Source organism: Chlamydotis macqueenii, chromosome 1 (genome assembly GCF_036417535.1).
Source record: "Chlamydotis macqueenii isolate bChlMac1 chromosome 1, bChlMac1.mat, whole genome shotgun sequence".
Lineage (NCBI taxonomy): Eukaryota > Metazoa > Chordata > Aves > Otidiformes > Otididae > Chlamydotis > Chlamydotis macqueenii.
In genome coordinates, this window is record NC_141556.1 from 123,329,181 (window position 1) to 123,348,392 (window position 19,212).

Below are 19,212 nucleotides of genomic sequence, written 5' to 3' on the forward strand. Positions count from 1 at the left end.
TGTTGCAAGCAGTGACGTGGGGTACAGGATACATCTCTAATCACCCAGTGGTTGCTTCCACCATTGTAAGCACATGGCGCGTACCTTAGCGGGTTTGTGGGAGTGTGACGTAATCAATCTGCCAGGCCTCTTCATATTTATATTTCAACCATCATGCTCCATGCCAAAGAGGCTTTAACCGCTTGGCTTGGTTAATTGCAGCACGTTTCACGTTTATGGATGGCCTGTGCAATAGTGTCCGTGCTCAAGTCCACCCCTCGATCACGAGCCCGTTTGTATTTTGCATTTCTTCCTTGATGGCCCAAGATGTCTTAGGCCCACCGAGCTAAAAATAGTCCACCCCTGTGTTGCCAGTCGAGGTCCACTTGGGAAACTTTAATCTTAGCAGCCTGATCATAGAATCATAAAATCATAGAATGGTTAGGGTTGGAAGGGACCTTCAAAGGTCATCTAGTGCAACCCCCCTGCAAGGAGCAGGGACATCCCCGATTAGATCAGGTTGCTCAGAGCCTCATCCAGCCTGGCCTTGAACATTTCCAGGGATGGGGCTTCCACACCTCTCTGGGCAACCTGTTCCAGTGTTCTACAACTCACATTGTAAAAAATTTTTTCCTAATATCCAATCTAAATCTACCTCCCTCTATTTTAAAACCATTACTCCTTGGCCCAGCTCTTGTGTACGTGTGCATCTACATAATATACTTTTACAACGAGCTTCTCTAACCGGGCAGCAATATCTTGCCACAATGTGGCAGCCCACATGGGTTTGCTTCTGTGCTGCCAGTTGCTCTGCTTCGGTTGCTTTAACCACCTCCACAGAGCGTTTGCTACCATCCACAAGTCAGTACAGAGAGAGAGCACAGGCCATTTTTTCTTGTTTAGCAATGTCTAAAGCCAGCTGGATGGCTTTCACCTCTACAAACTGATTTGATTCACCTTGGCCTTCAGTGGCTTCTGCAACTCATCGTGTAGGACTCCACACAATAGCATTCCACTTTCGATGTTTCCCTTCAATACAAAAGGACTCATCAGTGAACAGGGCATATTGCTTCTCGTTTTCTGGCAGGTTATTATATGGCTGGGCCTCTTCAGCATGTGTCACCTTCTCCTCTGGTGGCATTCCAAAATCTTTGCCTTCTGGCCAGTCCATGATGACTTCTAAGATCCTTGGGTGACTGGGGTTTCCTATTCAAGCCTGCTGTGTGATCAGTGCAACCCACTTACTCCACGTAACATCCGTTGCATGATGCGTAGAGGGGACCTTCCCTTTGAACATCCAGCCCAGCACTGGCAGTCGAGGTACCAAGAGGAGCTGTGCTTCAGTACCGGTCACTTCCGAAGCAGCTCAAACTCCTTCATATGCTGCCAGTATCTCTTTTTCAGTTGGAGTATAGCAGGCCTCAGATCCTCTGTATCCCTGGTTCTAAAACCATAGGGATCAGCCTCAAGTCTCCCCTGGTGCTTTTTGACAGAGACTCCAGGTAGGGCCATTGTCCCCGGCTGTGGTATAGAGCATGTTTTTAACATCTTGTCCTGTCTTGACTGGCTCAAGGGCTACCGCATGAACAGTCTCCTGTTTAATTTGTTCAAAGGCTTGTCGTTGCTCAGGGCCCCATTTGAAATCGTTCCTCTTTCGAGTCACTTCATAGAGAGGGCTTACAATCATACTGTAATTTGGAATATGCATTCTCCAGAAACTCACTAACACCCAAGAAAGCTTGTGTTTCCTTTCTACTAGTTGGTGGAGACATGGCTGTTATTGTTGACCGCGTCCATTGGAATCTGACAATGTCCATTCGGCCATTTTATTTCTAAAACCTGGATCTCTTGTGCAGGTCCCTTGACTTTATTTTATGGTGAAACTGGCTTTCAGAAGAATTTGGATTATTCTCTCCCCTTTCTCAAAAACTTCTGCTGCTGTGTTGCCGCATAAAATGATGTCATCAACGTATTGCAGTTGTTGCAGATGTCATCAATGTATTGCAAGCTCAGCGTGAGCCAACAAAGCGTCCTTGCAGCCCAAAAAGCCAACCACATCCTGGGCTGCATCAAAAGAAGTGTGGCCAGCAGGTCGAGGGAGGTGATTTTGCCCCTCTACTCCACTCTTGTGAGAACCCGCCTGGAGTACTGCATCCAGATCTTGGGGCCCCCAACATAAGAAGGACAAGGCCCTGTTAGAGCGAGTCCAGAGGAGGGCCATGAAGGTGATCAGAGGGCTGGAGCCCCTTTCATATGAGGACATGCTAAGAGAGTTGGGGCTGTTCAGCCTAGGGAAGAGAAGGCTCCGGGGAGACCTTATAGCAGCCTTCCAGTACTTCAAGGGAGCCTACAGGAAAGATGGGGAGAAACTCTTCAGCAGGGCCTGTGGCAATAGGATGAGGGGTAATGGTTTTAAAATAGAAGGAAGCAAATTCAGACTGGACATAAGGAAGAAATTTTTACAGCGAGGGTAGTGGACCACTGGCACAGGTTGCCCAGAGAGGTGGTGGATGCCCCATCCCTGGAAACATTCAAGGAGAGGTTGAATGGGGCTCTGAGCAGCCTGATCTGGTTGGAGATGTCCCTGCTCCTTGCAAGGGGGTTGGACTAGATGACTTTTAAAGGTCCCTTCCAACCCAAACCATCCTATGATTCTATTCTAGTACTCTTTTTGGCTGGTTTGGGTCAACTGTTCTGGCTGTATCCCTCCCAGCTTCCTGTACCTGCACATTAGCAAGGCCTGGGAAGCCAGACAGTGACCTTGGTCTCTTTAGCAATGACTCCTAACATCAGTGTGTTTATCAACATTCTGCACATACAAAATACAAAACATGTTGGCTATTGAGAAGAAAATTAACCCCATCCCAGCTGAAACCAGGACACTAAGAAAGAAAATGGATCTCATGCTAAGAATGCGGGAGTGTGATAAGCACAGGTTAGTTGTTGTAGCAAATTTGTGTCAAGCCTTTTAACACCTGAACAAGGTTCATTCAGTTCTGAGTGTTTTACATGCAAGTCCTGCCAGTGTAAACACTTAAATAATCTTTGCTCTCTTGAGCAGGAGGAGCAATCCATTATCCCCAGCTGGTTACTGCAAGGCTTATAGATCAATGCCAGTCCCTTGAAATATACCATAACTGTAAAGGAAATTATTTTATATTACTATGTGGCTCTTGCCATCACCTGGAATTTCAGAGGTAGTGGGAAACTCCCTCAGAAATTAGTTTGAAAGCCATGCAGATGTACTGTTTCTAAGCCTATATGTCCTGCTTTCTGATATAATTTCCAAGTTCACAGATTGGATTAGGTGACCAAACTGTTTGTAACTCAATTTTTGCTAAGTATGAATTTTACGTATTTCTTGTTCCTTGCTCATCACCAGAAAATAAAGAGGGGAAATGAAATACTGTTTTCGTAATGCTTGGGTGAGATTAAAGAAGTAAACTTTTCATATCTGTATTAGTGAAGAGGAATTGTCCTTTAAATATCATGAGAAGTGTGTGAATATTATGAAAGAAAATATTTCTCACATGACCTTTAATTGTGAAAGGATTCAGATCAGTTCATAGGCAAAATTGTCATTGGGTAGGTTCTTTATGGGGATATGTTACCACTCTCAGGTTTGGATAGTTTGCAGAGAAAAGTACAAGTGACTGTTTGCAGAATGTTGCAGCATTTTCAGCCTGTTTTACAATACGAGACATGTTAGGCAAGTTAAAACCTTATTCCTAGAGCTGTGACTTGAATGTTGCCAGAAAGAAGTTTGTGCTGTGTTGCACTGGTTTCATCACTAACATTTGATTTTTGTGGAATGAAAGGGGGGATATATTTTAAGGATATTATTTTAAGTTTGAGTCTTGGAGGAGTATTGCAACTGCCTGAGTGGAAAGGAGAAAATGTGCTCTTTAAAGCACTACAACCTTAATAAACAATATTTAAAAGTATTTTATGGATATGTGGCAGCAGCAAGTCTAGTTAAAACTTTGTTGGTTCTTAGCATGAAATCCTGAAAGTGCTGGTAAAGAATACATTCTGTAATGGTTTTGTTTTTTTTTTTTTAATTACTAAACTAAGACATGCACAGCTGTTTTACAACACTTGCTTTATAATGTGTTGGTTAACAAAGAAAAGAGAAAATTTTTTATGACTTTTGGTAATATTGCAAAGAGAAGTATATGCAGAAGTAGAACAAACCAAAACTAACTTGTTCTTTTCCTGGATTGCAACTGCTTGGAGTTTTCTGGTTCCTGACATTGTTCTGTCACTGAATTAGAAAATAAGTTTTGTTGAGGTAATTGTTCTCCAGCATTCAAACATCACTCTGCTACAGGATTTCCTAGTTGGATAGAGTTGGTAACATCCTTAAATGTTGCCAGGTAGTTATTTATTACTTAGGATGCGTCTCCGCAGTGCGCTGTGATGCTGTTTGTCCTAGTGTTCAGTGTGCTGTGGAGACAGCTTTCAGTCCTTGGGCTGCCTCAGCACAGCAGCATGTAATGCAGCTTGCGCTATTTTACCTAACTGAGAAAAACTGTAAGTAACCTATGCTGCATCCCACAGCTACCACACCTAAAACACTGTCACTCACTGAGCTATGTGACATTGTGGGATTAATTTAATCAGAGCAGATTTTAGATGCTGTTTTTGCATGGGTTGTCTAGACTTGATATGGGCAAAATACTGTTTCCTTTCTGGCATTAGTGAGCAACTGGTTTTGTATTGGCTGTGCAGAGCTCAACAGTTCAAGACCAAAGAAACATTGATCAAAGCAAACAAACAAAAAAGTACATTTTGTCTGTATAAGAAGCATCTTCAGCAGTCAATTCCTTCTTCCTGTTTCTGCCTGTTAGTGTTCAACAGCAGCAGTGTAATGGATTATTTAACCCTTCCTAGGAGTTAGGGACTGTTTGTCTAGACTAGCTGAGTCTGTTACAAATAGATTTCCTTTGTGTCTTCCAGATTTTTTCCTGTAAAACTTAGATTCTTTGTTAATGTCAGAAAGTAAATTTCCCTGTCATTATGTTCAGGTAAACGCTAAGCCATAGAAGAAAAGACATTTCAAACAAAAAAAGAACGGCAAATATTAGAATGATCAGCAACAGAAATAACTTTTAAATTTTCAGAATCAAGTAAGATTCTTTTCTTGATAATATCTTGTTGCCTTCAAGGGCACTTACTTGATGTAATGTCATTACATTTTAGTACATGAGTACTAAAAACCTATTTAAAGGACTGCAAAGCCTAACCTTTAGTTAACCTGATCTGCTTAAGTGAATTTTGCCCAAAATATTAAAAAGATATCAAAGTTTGGTGTAAAAATTTTCTGCCAGTCAGAATTAAACATTGATAATGATACTATTAGCACATTCTGAGATATACATTACTTGTATTGCCCTGGCCAAAGGCTGAAGAGAAAACATAAACACACACATACCCACCCCTGCAGCAAAAAAAAAAAAAAAAAAAAAAAAATCCCTGTAAACAAACAAACAAAAGCCAAACCAAAACTCCCCACCCTGTATGATTAACCTTTAAAAAGGAGAAATCCCAGTGATTTAAACTGAACTACTTTCAGGTTCTAGCTTTCTAAAGCTTTTTGCTGGACTTTGAAGCAATAAACACACTGCTCTGTTATAGTTTCATGGATTAAACGAAGAGCTTCTGCCTTACAGCAGCAAACTGTTTAAATGTATTCTAGTTGTGTAATACAATTATCAATGTGTGCAGTGTAGCAGATTACTGGTGTGGTCATCAGCCCCGAATGGCTCCTAAAGCATAGGGGAGAGAGTATGGCCTTCCACAGAACTAGGATAAAAGGATGCTTAGCCTTGGATGTACTTTAATTATTTTGGGGTGGCATACTTTTTTGTTGTTGTTGTTCTTAGGTCTGAACTGTAATCATCATTAATCAGATCAATGGTATAAAACTGGCCAAACGTAAAGCTCTCTGCGGCTAAATAAATGCAGCCCCCTTTTGTTTGCAGTTGCTGACTACGTACCAGATCAAAGTAGGAGGTCTGTTGCCACCTAGTGAGAAATCTGTAGATACGCATGTTGAATTGGAGTTGCATAAACACAAGAAATTGCAGAAAGGAAAGAGAAATAGGAACTGACTTACAAGTTTAGTTTTCGATTTTGATTTGGGTTTCAGTTAAATATTCAGAAGTATAAAGCGGCTGCAAGTTAGCATTTCCAGACAACACTGTGAGATCTAGTGTTCTTAGTTTTCTGACTTCTTTAGGCTTTGGGAGGAGGGCAGCAATGTTATAGACAGCTGTGATTTGACATACTGTCAAACGTTTTAAGCCAGTGCTGCTGTTGAGATGAGCAATGCTGCTGTAATCTGACCAGTTGTTTCTATTGCTGTGCTATCAACACTCTTGTGCTCATAAGTAATTGTGCAGATACCCAGAACTAGCCAGAACTAGTCTGGTTGAAAAAGAGCTCTAAGGGGAGTGTAAAAAAGATTGTTTGCAGTCAGATCGATTCCTTGGTTCTGTTTATTGCTCAAGCAGTTGCACTAGCATGAAAGGGAGAGATGGTGCAGAAGGGGAGAATGAGTAGACGGAAGAGGGAACAATTACTGCTATTAATGGGGCTGCTAGTTTTAAGTGTTTGTTAGTTTTCACTACAAGAAAAAAACAATCTGCCCAAACATGAAATTATGGCCTTCCAGTCATTTCAATAAAGACTACTGTGACCTTACAGCTGAGCATTTTGCCAGTTCAGTGCTTCAGCTCCTGTGTATCATTCTTTTGACAAATACACACCTTGTGTGTAATTTTTTATTTTTTAATTTTCACAGCATATTCTGATGTATCATTTCGCTCTGTTAAAGAATTAATTGTATCACAAAGTGTTTAAAATTGCGGTTTGTAGTGTGGTCTATGGTAATTGGGAAGGTGCTGGGTTTCAGACTACTACGCAGTGCTGCGTAACAGGTGGGAACATGAGATTTAATAGTACAGTTGTCAGTAGTGAACCACTTTTCGTAATTTGATTGATCATGGCTTGAGAGTTAATGACTCTTTTCAATTTCTTTTCATTAATTATTGAAAACAGAACAATGTTAGGAGAAAAGGAAAGCATTCCAAAATGTCTTCAGCAGTAACTCTGTGTTTGGAAGTCCAAACTTGTGACAAAGAGAATGCTCCTTATTCCTTTTAAAAATAATTTATGGAGTATATAACACTACTTCTGATTATGATGTTGTCGTAGTTCAGCCCTGATCGGGACCAGACTATGCAGTCTCTTTCTCACTCCCCCCACCCTCCGAGAGAACAGGGAGAGAAAATATAAGGAAAAACAGCTCGAGGTTTGAGATAAGGACAGGGAGAAATCCTTAAAGTTACCGTCATGGGCAAAACAGACTCGACTTGGGGAAAACTATTCGTTTATTACTACTAACAGCAGGATAATGAGACAGAGAACAAGATAACCTCCCCCCACCCCTCCCTCTTCCCAAGCTTAACATTATCTCTACTACCTTCCCCTCCCTGAGCGGCACAGGGGGGAAGAGGGAATGGGGGTTGCGGTCAGTTCATCACATGTTGTTTTACGCCGCTGCTTCGTGGTCGGGGGAAGAACTCCTCACATTCCTCCCCTGCTCCAGTGTGGGGTCCCACCCCTACGCCACAGTCCGTCGTGGAACTGCTCCGGCGTGGGTCATCTCTTCCACGGAGTTCAGTCCCTTCAGAACAGCTGTCCCAGCAGGCCCTCCATGGGCCACAGCCGCCTTCAGGCATCCACCTCCCCCGGTACGGGGTCCTTCACGGGCTCCAGGTGGATCTCTGCTCCTCCGCGGACCTCCATGGGCTGCAGGGGGACAACCTGCTCCACCATGGTCTTCACCACAGGCTGCAGGGGAATCTTGGCCAGGAGCCGCATTACTCCTCCCCCTCCTTCTGAACTGACCTTGGCGTCTGCAGCCGTTCCTCACAACAGGCTGGCAGATGTCTCTCAGGATCTTTTTTTACATCTCATTCACTTCTCATCTCCTTTCCACTTCTTGCAGCTGGGCCGGACCGAGTCGGGCCCAGTCGGCTGCCTGGCGAGAGGCCAGAGGGTGAGGCCTGCAAGGCCCATGAGGCCTGCGCCTCCCCCTCTGTGCCTCTGCCCCCGCTCAGCTTCTTCACATCTTCTCTCCTCTCTTTTTTTTTTTTCTGTTTTCCCCTTCTTAAATACGTTATCGCACAGGCGTTATCACAGGACATTGTGCTACCAATTGGCTCGGCCTTGGCCAGCAGCGGGTCCGCCCTAGGCCTGGCCGAGTCCACTGAACAAAGGGGAGCAACTTCTAGCAGTTTCCTACAGAAGCTACCACCTTAGGCCCCCCTCACTAAACAAAACCACGACAGGTGTCCCTGCTTGAGTTTGTGAAACATTTTGCAGAAGGGGGAACTATTGGCAGTGTTTTGAAACACAGACTGTGCATCTAAAAAAAAAAAAATAATAATCCAGGAAGTGTTGGTTTCACTTTTCTGTGTTTCCCCTCTTCTACCTCTGTTTCCCTGCCTCACTGAACTTACTGTTGAGTATAAACCAAGAGGACATAGAACACAGAGAATCTTAGAGGAGAGAGATGAGCTTATGCAATCTTTGTTCCTGCTTGAGAATGATCAGATTTGGTTTTATTTTTTTTCATAGTGGTGGATGCTTTGTAAAAAGTTCCTAATTTAATTAAAAGAAATAAAATTATTTGGTTTTAATTATCTGAAATAGGCAGCTGTTAATATTCTATCAGACATTCTTAAACATTTTTATTAGTTCAAGCTAATTTATTACCCAAAATACACCATCTTTTTTATGAAGCATTGCTTATTTGTATGCCAATAAAAAGGAGGAGATTAGTAAAAGGAGGGAGGGTTTGCTTTCATGGACACAACCATGCAAACCAACTTGCCATGTCCATGAGCTATGTGATTCTGGACAAGACTGGTGGATGTTACCAGAAGTTGAGAGAAATGGAAAGTGTTTTTTCACACCCACTTTTATGTTCTTCATAGCTGATGGAGTATGAGCTGAGGAAAGAAAATTGGCTTTTAAGTCTCACAAGACACTCAGCTGCAGATAAAAAGTCATTAACCTGTTTATATTTATGTCAAGCACTGAGAAAGAATGAAGTAGAAAATGGAAGTTACTCAGAATTTAGCGAGCATCTATGAAGTCTGATTCCACAAAATTGAGATTTCTGTAGTTCTGGTTGATGAGTATTAGCTGTAACTGCGTTTTGTTTTTCCTTCTTCATGTCATCATTTTGTTTCCAAATGCTACAGTAGCATTAAAACAAAAATACTGACTGGAGATACATTGTCTCAGATTGCCGTTGTAATTGTTGATTACCATAGTGTTTTTATCTAGGGCCATTCACAAGCTACGTGCATTTGTTCCTTTTTGGTATATGTTTTAAGCATGTTCTTAAGGTACAGTTTGATTATACAATGTAAGATTTGATGACAATGGAGACTCTTTGCAGGGGAAGGTGTGTACTTGTGCTTGTATTTGTGTTTTGCAACATCCTAAGTAGCTCAGAATGTTGGCTTTCACGGTCTTACTTGCTTTCTCCTTCCATCTTCCTTTCCTTTCTTTTAAGCCAACTTCTATACTTGAGATTGCTTACTGAGCCATTTCACAGGCTACTTGACACCAAGCTAGTGGGGAAAAAAATGAATGTTTTTTCACTGAGTTAACACTGAAATGGTTTGGTGTGTGGTGTGACAAGCTCCAGGCTGCTGCACAGTGGAACAGAGGAGAAGAATGTATGTAGGATGAAGGGAGAAAAAGCCAGCAGTTAAATCAGCTTGGCTACCTTAGAGCTTTACCCACCCCAAAGTGCATGGGAGGGGAGGCAGGAAAGCTTTTACTACTTGCTGAAGCATGGAGTTGTTAACTGGTCAGATGTATCTGTGTGATAAGGAGTTGGTCACATATTCCAGAAAGGCGGGCAGTGTGGTTTTAATTAAGAGAAATGGGTAGAAGCCTTACTGTGGTTCTGTAGTAGAGGAATTTCATTGCTAGTGTCAGTATAGCATATTTCAACCTCCAGTAGCTCATTCCTGTTGCAGTATGTTGGCTGTACTGAGAGCTTTTACTGCTTCCTTTCTATATTATTAGAATAATAATAATTGAGTAACTTTCACAGAGGAGAAAAAAATGAGCAAACAGAGCGGGGGTAGGGAAACTTTTTAAGCTAGTATTGCCCTGAAAGTACACCTGGTTTTGGAAGTGTGACCTCAGGTATAGTATGGTTGGTTAAACTAGAGTTTTACTGCCCTGTGCTGGACACAGTCGGTTCCGGACAGCTCCAACGGACCAACGTTGAACCCACCAGCCACACATTTGGCAATTCTGTGGAAATTTGTTTAATGAGAGGTAGGAAACGCTGGAGCAAGATGTGAGGAGTGTGGAACAAGAAGAGGAAGTACTAAGATCAGGAAAGGAGGTTCACCATGGCAGAGCAGACATTCCCCACAGCCTGTGAAGGACCTGTGCTGGAGCAGCTGAAAGATGTGAGAAGGAAGGAGCAGCAGAGAGGAACTGTGTAATGAGCATGAACCCCCACCGCCTGCACCACTCAGAGTTGGGGGGTAGAGGAGTCTGAAGTGGAGGAGTGAAATTGATCCTGGGAAAGGGGGGAGGAAATTTGTTGGTTTAGTATGTTTCTTTTTGATTCCCTATGCCCAAATCAATAAGTAAGTCTTTATTTTAATTGGCAATAAATTAAGTTAACTTTGTCAAGTAAGGCTATTTTGCCCACAATAGTAACTGGTAAGCAATCTCCCTGTCTTCTGATTTTTTTTTTTGTTTTGTTTTGGGTTTTTTTTGTTCCTGTTCTTCATATTTTCTTCCTCCCACCCTTTTGAGAGCAGAGAGTGCACAAGAGCCTGGTTGGGAGTTTAGCAGCTAGCCATGGCTAAATCCACAAGACAAAACTCCAATGTATTTGTAGAGTTAAATAGTTGATGCTGAGGTCTCCGTGTCTGCCTTATACATGCTTCAGGGGGTTACTTTGAAGTAGGACTAGTCTGGCCTTGTGGCCTTTTCAAGACTGGAGTGTATCAGGCACACTTCTGAAGCACATTTCAGTTTAGTTTTATCTGGAGGAATTCCAGTTGGAACAATCAGCAGCTTCTCCATTATATCAGAGCAACAAAGGTAGTAGGTGAGAATGACACAAGCAAATGGAAAAAAAAAAAAGCATATCTATTTCCTTTTAAAACTTAGTACTACCACATCTATTTAAATTTTATATAATCATATTCTCACTATACAAAATATATACAAGCATTTTAAGCAAGAAGTTTACTACTGATGTAGATACATCCTTTTAAAATACTCATACCTAAGCTGCGGCTGGAGAATTAATCCTTTAAAGGACTGAACCTGGAAAATCAGAATCCCATATGTTTAAAAATGACGTATGTCTTCCATCTTGCTAAGAAACTTGATGCTGTCCTTTCCCAAAAAAGATGTGGCTGCTACAGTCTGTGTATGTCAGTTTTAAGATGTTTAAATGGTGCTATAATCCAGGCTGCTAGAGAGCATCTAATTCTTCCATGCTGTAGGATACCATGAGCATACTTTCAAAATCTGTTCAGTATGTTTAAGATGTTTAAAAACCTTGGGTATCAGATTTTGAAAGGAAATTAAGTGTTTGCCAGAATTGTTAGAGTTGTGTAGGATATTAGGTAATTAACTCCCATGGAAATTTTAAGTGATGCTCATTTTTTATGTTTTCTGTCAAAGACTGACATATCTTTCTTTACAATGATTTAGAGCAGTTATCTTTTTAGTGCTTTTAGCAATTAATTTTCAGTGTTGCTATCCAAACACAAGACTGTTCTCTGTGTATGGTGATTATCGCTGGGAATTCCCTTTTCCGTCTTAGAACTTTTCTATCTGTTACAGAAGTCTGAACTTTCATGCTATTTTAACAACTTCAGTTACCCTAAATAATTAGCAATGTATAAAATGGAAACTTGACTGTGTCTCCAGTTGCTAAAGAAAACCTCCAAGTTTTGTAAACAGACTTGAATTTTGGAATGTTTATTGGTAACACTAGTGTAAAATGACAGCTTTTAAATGCTTCTCAAATTCTGATGTAAAGTATCAGACTGTGTGCTAAGCAAGTTAAATGGAACACCACATCTCTTTTCCTATTTCTGGTTTTGTAACTATACCTTTCATGCAGTTGGCAGTGAAACTTTTAAAGCTTGTGCTTTTAAACCTTACTATTCTATTTATTATCACTGTTGTCATTAATGTTTAATTTTGAAAGAAGTGCTGACTGTGAAGGCTTAAAGAATGGACCAGAATGTTGTTTCTTCAGACATTTCAAGACGACAAAAATTAATAGATGAAATGTTCAAAAAGGATTCAAATAAAATGTAAAATAGTCCAGCAATTAAAAGATGCCAGATTTTTTTAGATTCTAAGACCTTGTCTTAAGGCATGTTCTTCTAGCTAAATTTTGTTTACTAGTGAAGGAGAATGTTCTAAATGTGAGATACATAACTATTACTAAATGGTATACGTCACCTCTTACTGTTTATAGCAAACTTACTCCGTTGGCAGATTCTAGAGTTGTCCTGAAGCTCTTCTAGGTGTTTGGAATATGAAGGACTTATTTTGATATGTACAGGACCTTTATTGCTACACGACATGGTGCGGAATTACAAGTGGTGTTCCTCAAGGGTCAGTATTGGGACTGGTGCTGTTTAACATCTTTGCCAATGGCATGGGTGGTGGGATAGAGTGCACCCTCAGCAAGTGGTGCACCAAGCTGTGTGGTGCAGTCGACACACTGGAGAGGAAGGGATGGGAGGGTCCCAGAGGGACCTTGACAAGAGGTGGGCCTATGCAAACCTCATGAAGTTCAGCCAGGCCAAGTGCAAGGTCCTGCATATGGGTCAGGGCAATGCCCAGCACAAATACAGGCTGGGCAGAGAATGAATTAAGAGCAGCCCTGAGGAGAAGGAGACTTGGGAGTGCTGGCCGATGAGAAGCTCAACATGAGCCGGCAATGTGTGCTTGCTGCCAGGAAGCCAACCGCATCCTGGGCTGCATGAAAAAAAGCATGGCCAGCAGGTTGAGGGAGGTGATTCTGCCCCTCTACTCTGATCTGGTGAGACCCCACCTGGAGTACTGCATCCAGCTCTTGGGGCCCCCAACATAAGAAGGACAAGGCCCTGTTGGAGTGGGTCCAGAGGAGGGCCATGAAGGTGATCATAGGGCTGGAGCCCCTCTCCTGTAAGGACAAGCTGATAGAGTTGGGGCTGTTCAGCCTGGAGAAGAGAAGGCTCTGGAGAGACCTTATAGCAGCCTTCCAGTACCTCAAGGGGGCTTAAAAGAAAGACAGGGAGAAACTATTCAGTAGGGCCTGTTGTGACAGGACTAGGGGTAATGGTTTTAAAATAGATGGAGGTAGTTTTAGATTAGATAGTAGGAAGAAGTTTTTTACACTGAGGGTGATGGAACACTGGAGCACGTTGCCCAGAAAGGTGGTGGATGCCCCATCCCTGGAAACATTCAAGGCCAGGTTGGATGAGGCTCTGAGCAACCTGATCTAGTCAGGGATGTCCCTGCTCCTTGCAAGGGGGTTGGACTAGATGACCTTTAAAGGTCCCTTCCAACCCAAAACATTCTAAGATTCTATGGCTAAAATACTCAGTAGAGATTTAGAAAACTTAACAGGCGATAGCAAATAGTTTGTAGGATGTTATATTCAGAATGATAAGTTACAGATAATATGGTGGCTCACAAAAATAATAATGGGGTTTTTCATAGGAAATCTTCAGTCACCTGCTTTCAGCCAAACATCTGCTTGGTTTTATGTTGTATTTGGAACTGAAACAGTACCTGTAGGCACTTGGGATTTTAATTACCTCTTGGGGAATGTGTGGAAATGAAATTTAATTCAGTCTGGTAAAGGCATTTGATAAGGAATTGTGTAGATTATGACATAATTTTTTTTTAAAGTGAAAACAATATAATATATGTGCCTTTTCCTCCCTCCCATTTCCTTTTTACTGATCTTAAACATGACATATTTTGAACATTTGGGTCACAGTCCAAAGAGACTTCAGAATCCATCATCTCTTTCCTGCCCTGTGGTTTTGTTGAATCAATGTGGTATGTATTCGTCTGTCTCTCTACCTAGTTTTCTTCTTCCTTAATAGGTCTACTCTTAAACAAGTCCCTGTTGTTTTTAAAATGGCACTTTGTTCTGCTCTTAGCCCCGAGACCCCTTAGTCATACAAAACCTTGTTCTGTGACCTGTCTTCATTTGTTTTCATGTTTGGAGATTTTATTTTCCACTTTGTTTCTCCTTCCTCTGCTGCTGATGCTCAGTCTGTGAGCAGTTGTTTCACTCATGCAATATTACACTAAGGAACAAGATAAATGACAGCATATATTTTTTTTCTCACAGTTCCATTTCCATTCAAAATATAAATAAAGCCCACCAGAAATTAATAACATAAGTGGCCAAAATAAACTATATTAGGAAAAAATTTTTTACAATGCGAGTTATAGAACACTGGAACAGGTTGCCCAGAGAGGTGGTAGAAGCCCCATCCCTGGAAATGTTCAAGTCCAGGCTGGATGAGGCTCTGAGCAACCTGATCTAGTTGGGGATGTCCCTGCTTCTTGCAGGGGGGTTGGACTAGATGACCTTTCAAGGTCCCTTCCAACTCTAACCATTCTATGATTCTATTTTGATCACAATTTTTACCCGAAAATAGTGCAGAACTTTTCTGTAGTGTCCTATTGGATTTTCACTTTCCTTTCCATATGAAATAGGCATCAGATACCATGGTGAAGTGTGGTAGCATTGAAGTCGTACATACAGTAAGAGAGAAAATAAAAGCACTGTATTTTCTGCAGATCATAGTCATTCACAGTCACATAGTTTTCTATTCTCTTGTGCTATCCATTGTTATGCTTACCTATGATCCTGTTTAGGAAACACAGAATGTGTACTTTAGTGAAAGACAAGGAGAACCTCAATGCCTAGAAAAGAGGTGGTAATCGTTTAGTGTCGAATCAATGCCTAAACGTGATGGGAAGGAACATTACAATATGGTCATAGTAGTTCCTCTGCGTAGAGGTGGAGTAAAAACTGGTATGCAAGTATTTTCAATAGTGAAAGACATACTGCTGTTTTCTTACTTGATAGAATTTCATTTCTATGTAAAAGACAAATTTTGCATTAATTTCTTTCTCTAAATCTCTTCTGCATCAGTGAAAGACAGTTATTTGTTTCTTTTTGCTGCTCTATTTGCACTTCCTAAGATGACATTACATAATGGTTTCTAAGGAGTTGCTCTGCTCATTTTGCTTTTAGATTGTATTTGCAAGTATGTGAGGGACGAAGCATGTAAAGCAAGTGTAATATGAAAGTTCTAGTAAGAACTTTGCGCTTTGTGAATCTGAAAATTTTCAGTCACTTTCAAATTCTGAGCATTTCTTCTGAATTTATAGATAACTGAAGAATAATTAAATACCATCTTGTCAGTGTTCTTTATAAAGATTAAAGCATTTATTCGAAGTTTAAAATGTCTACGTTTCCAAAAATTCTGTTTGTTTTTTTTTTTTTTTAATTCTACAGCTTGTTTATCTAGCTAATACACTATTTTATTATCTTCCACAGATCTGAAGAGGGAAGCCAGTATTTGTCACATGCTGAAGCATCCTCATATTGTTGAGCTATTGGAGACATACAGCTCAGATGGAATGCTTTATATGGTCTTTGAGTTGTAAGTTTCTCTCTTTGATTTTGCCTTTCTTTGTTGTCATTTGCTAAATAAAATCCTAAAAATATGTTTATTTCCACCTGTTTGTTTTGTAGCCCAGAAGTATTGAGTGCTATGAAAATATTTATTTCTGGCAAGTACAAATTGTTTCCCAAATAAAAAAAAAAAGTTGTTACACTGGCTAAGTGACTAATATCAGGCTGATTCTTAATAGCATGCTTTCTAAGGACAATCATGCTGTTCATTGATGGCTGCTATGTCCCTAATAGGGTACCTGACAATGAGTTAAAGATCTGCTGATAATCATTGTCTTTGGGTAACTGATGGTGGGTTTTTTTCCAGTTGTGAAGTTTTGTTTGCTTCTTCCAAGACTATTATTTCTTTAGCACTGCTTTTCCTTTACTAGATAAGAAAGTAAAGCTTATTGGAGTATTTAAGAATTCTTGTAAATCAATATACCTGTTCACATCATATGAAAAGAGGCATTTGTCTAAAAGATATGTTTTGGAAGCTTGAATGTGTGTGTTTAGTTACCATTGGCATGTGGAAGGGTGAACAAAATATGACTTTTCAGCAGTATGCAGGTTTTTTTACTCAACAATGAGAAACAAAAGGGCAGGCATCCCCTAAATTACCACGTTCTGTCTTTGAGGGAAAATTGTTGGTCCATTTTGAGTTAGGTTTTAGCTAACTGGCAAGGACAAAAACAGACATGCAGAATGTTGATTTGTGCATCTTCTGTATTTAATCTTCCTTCTCTTCTCTGTACCTACCAGCTCTTCTTTTTATGTTCCTCATATATACATTCCTGTTGTGTCTAGGCATATGTGTTTATACCTCTTTAATTTTCTCTGAACTTCCTGCATTAAATTTTCTGATGCATTTCGCCTGCTTAAGTTGGAGCAAGCCACATCATGCCAGTGTGTTAGGTTGAACTGGCATGTCCACTAGAGCCAAATATTTGACTTGAGATAGACACTTGAAAAGAATTCTTACATGTTAGTTGTAACATTGAGGTAGAGAAAAAATTGATGATGACGACAAAAAAAAGATGCGAAGCTGAAAATTGTTACTTGAAAGTAATCTGCTTTTTTTTTTTTTTCCAAGTGAGTTTATAAACTTATGATTGTGTAAAATATTTTTTTTTATGCTCTCCTTTCTTAAGTTTTGATTCAATACCAACTTTGGTTTTTATTTTGTAAATCCCAGAGCGTGGAGCAAGGGACTTTAATTATCCTATTACGAAATAATTATGTTCATGTTGGGGAGACATACTGTGATAATTAACAAGATTTTGAAATGGAAAAAAGGTTTTGCTTCTATTTTTACCATACTGGTATCTCAGAAGTAGGAGACAAAAGCAGTAATTACTTTTTAATGAGAAGTCTATTATCGTTTATGTTTGTATACATAAAAAGTAAGTCTGAAAAATTAGGGTTACTACACAAATACTGTATCTGACTTCAAGCCACATGAAAGAAGGAAATGTGAAATATTTGAAGTATAATTGATAAAATTTGTGTTTACATCGTGTTTGTATTGAGGATTTTTTGTTCTTTTTTTTTCAATGTGTTATACATATTCCATACATCGTAGCCTCATTACTTGCAGACACAAAGTTTAGGCAATTATCTGGCCTGGTTATGCTGGTTTTGCTATTTTTATTTTTTCCCTGATAGCCTGTGAACTATTGACTGATTACAGTTAAAGGAACTGATAGAAAATTTAAAGCTAACTTATGTTTGAGGAAAGAGATACCAGGTTTTCATGTCATGTTTGCTTAGTATTTGTTGATTTCATTAATTTGATGGACAGGAATTAATAGGAAAACAGACTTCATTAGTTTTAATGCTTAAAGAGCAATCTTTGTGGGTTTCCTGTTGACAAGGCCAGACTTAGGGATCAGGATTTTTATCTTAGATGAAATTTTGGCTCTTTTATAATAAGTAACAAAATTTGGCAGAGCAACTGAGAATTCAGAGTATTGAGACACTGATGCATTGAAATTTCAGCATTTATTATAACTTTAATTATCACAGGCTATTAAGTTGCATTATTTTAGCAAAGCTTTAGGAGACTCACTTTTAAGCAAAATTATCTGGTAGAAGTCACTATAAAATGTTAGTGCATATACTTGTATTTTCAAGAGTTTCTATAAACATGGACTAATTCACACAGTATTGCTATAAAAGACTAGTAGAAAATTGTTTCCAAGCATACCTGTTTAGAATTAGTTACTCCTCCTGAGATCATCATCTACACTGTGATTTAGGAATTAAGTGTCTCAGTGAAGTTTGTCTGTTGTTTGTGACTAAATGGAATGAGTCAGTTTATGAAAAGCACTGAAATTCATCTCTTGACTGCCAGCAAAGTTGTAAAAATATCTCAATTTAAAGTACTGAAAAGCCTCTAAGCAGGTGCTGAGAAGGTAGATTCAGGAACATAATTTAATTATCTGGAATGAGGTAAACCCTGGGTACATGGGCAATATATAGGAAATAAGAGTTTCTGTACTTTCTGGTCTTAATTTTCAGAGGTTACTATATAAGACTTCAAGAAAAGTTAAATACTGTGTTTTTTAAGTTAATTTGTGGCAGTTTATTTGTAGAGAGGGAAGGTGGCATCTATATAAATGTCCAAGTGCAGGAAAAAATGCCATTGTGCACAGACTTTTAACATACATGGTACAAAACTCAGTAAACTCAGTTACAAGCAATATGCTTATTCTGTCCTTTTTTTTAAGTAATAATTCAATTCCTTAAAGCAGTGCTTCTCAAACCTTCTGATTCTTCATTGATAAATTAAGTTGTAGGCCACATCTTATTAGGTCATCTGCAAATTCAAAGCTATATCTCAGTATTAAAATGTAGATCTCTTCTGGAATATACTTTGTAGTCTTCTGAGTGACTGTTAGCCTCAGAACAGATTTCTGCATTGAATATGACTCAGAAGTAAACTTTCTGGGCAGGTCACAACTTGTCATCTTTGTGCAGAATACTAGAAAGATTTTCAAGGTGCTGTGGGAGTACAGATCAGAGCTGTGGAAAGGCAACAAGGAAACACTTATCCAAAGGGCTGAGATCTGTGCACATTTCTGCTAAAAATATGGAAAAATCAATATCAGAAGATGGGAAACTGGGGGACATAGTTCGTACTGATATCCAAAGCAATTCATATCTAGTGGCGTTGTCTGTTAACTCCCTCTCCAGAGTTGCTTTAGCTGGCACTTTCAGTGTCAATACCATAAACTGTCCCAGTCGGTTGATGTAGCTTCCATGAGCGCCCTCTACTGGGATCGGATGAGTCTCTCTCAGATTATGAGTGTGCTGTAATTTTAGCAACTTTTTTTGCATCTTCCACTTATGTCTTCAGCATGTATTTTAATGGATTTTTACTTATCTTAATATTTTCTTTGTTTTTTACGGTTTTCACATGCCTAATGCTGATAGTCCTTACAAAACCTTGAGACTTTCTGAACTTC

The 19,212-nt window shown here is 39.9% G+C and overlaps 1 protein-coding gene across 6 annotated transcripts in view; it reads left to right on the top strand.

Annotated features, from left to right (window-relative positions):
- Positions 1–19,212, top strand: part of CASK (calcium/calmodulin dependent serine protein kinase) — a 226,098-nt gene that overhangs the window by 78,092 nt on the left and 128,794 nt on the right. For all 6 annotated transcript variants that reach the window (XM_086766406.1, XM_086766422.1, XM_086766396.1 and 3 more), the window contains exon 3: positions 15,629–15,734. In XM_086766406.1, coding sequence (XP_086622532.1) covers positions 15,629–15,734 — 106 coding nt within the window. The remainder of the gene's footprint in view (positions 1–15,628; positions 15,735–19,212) is intronic.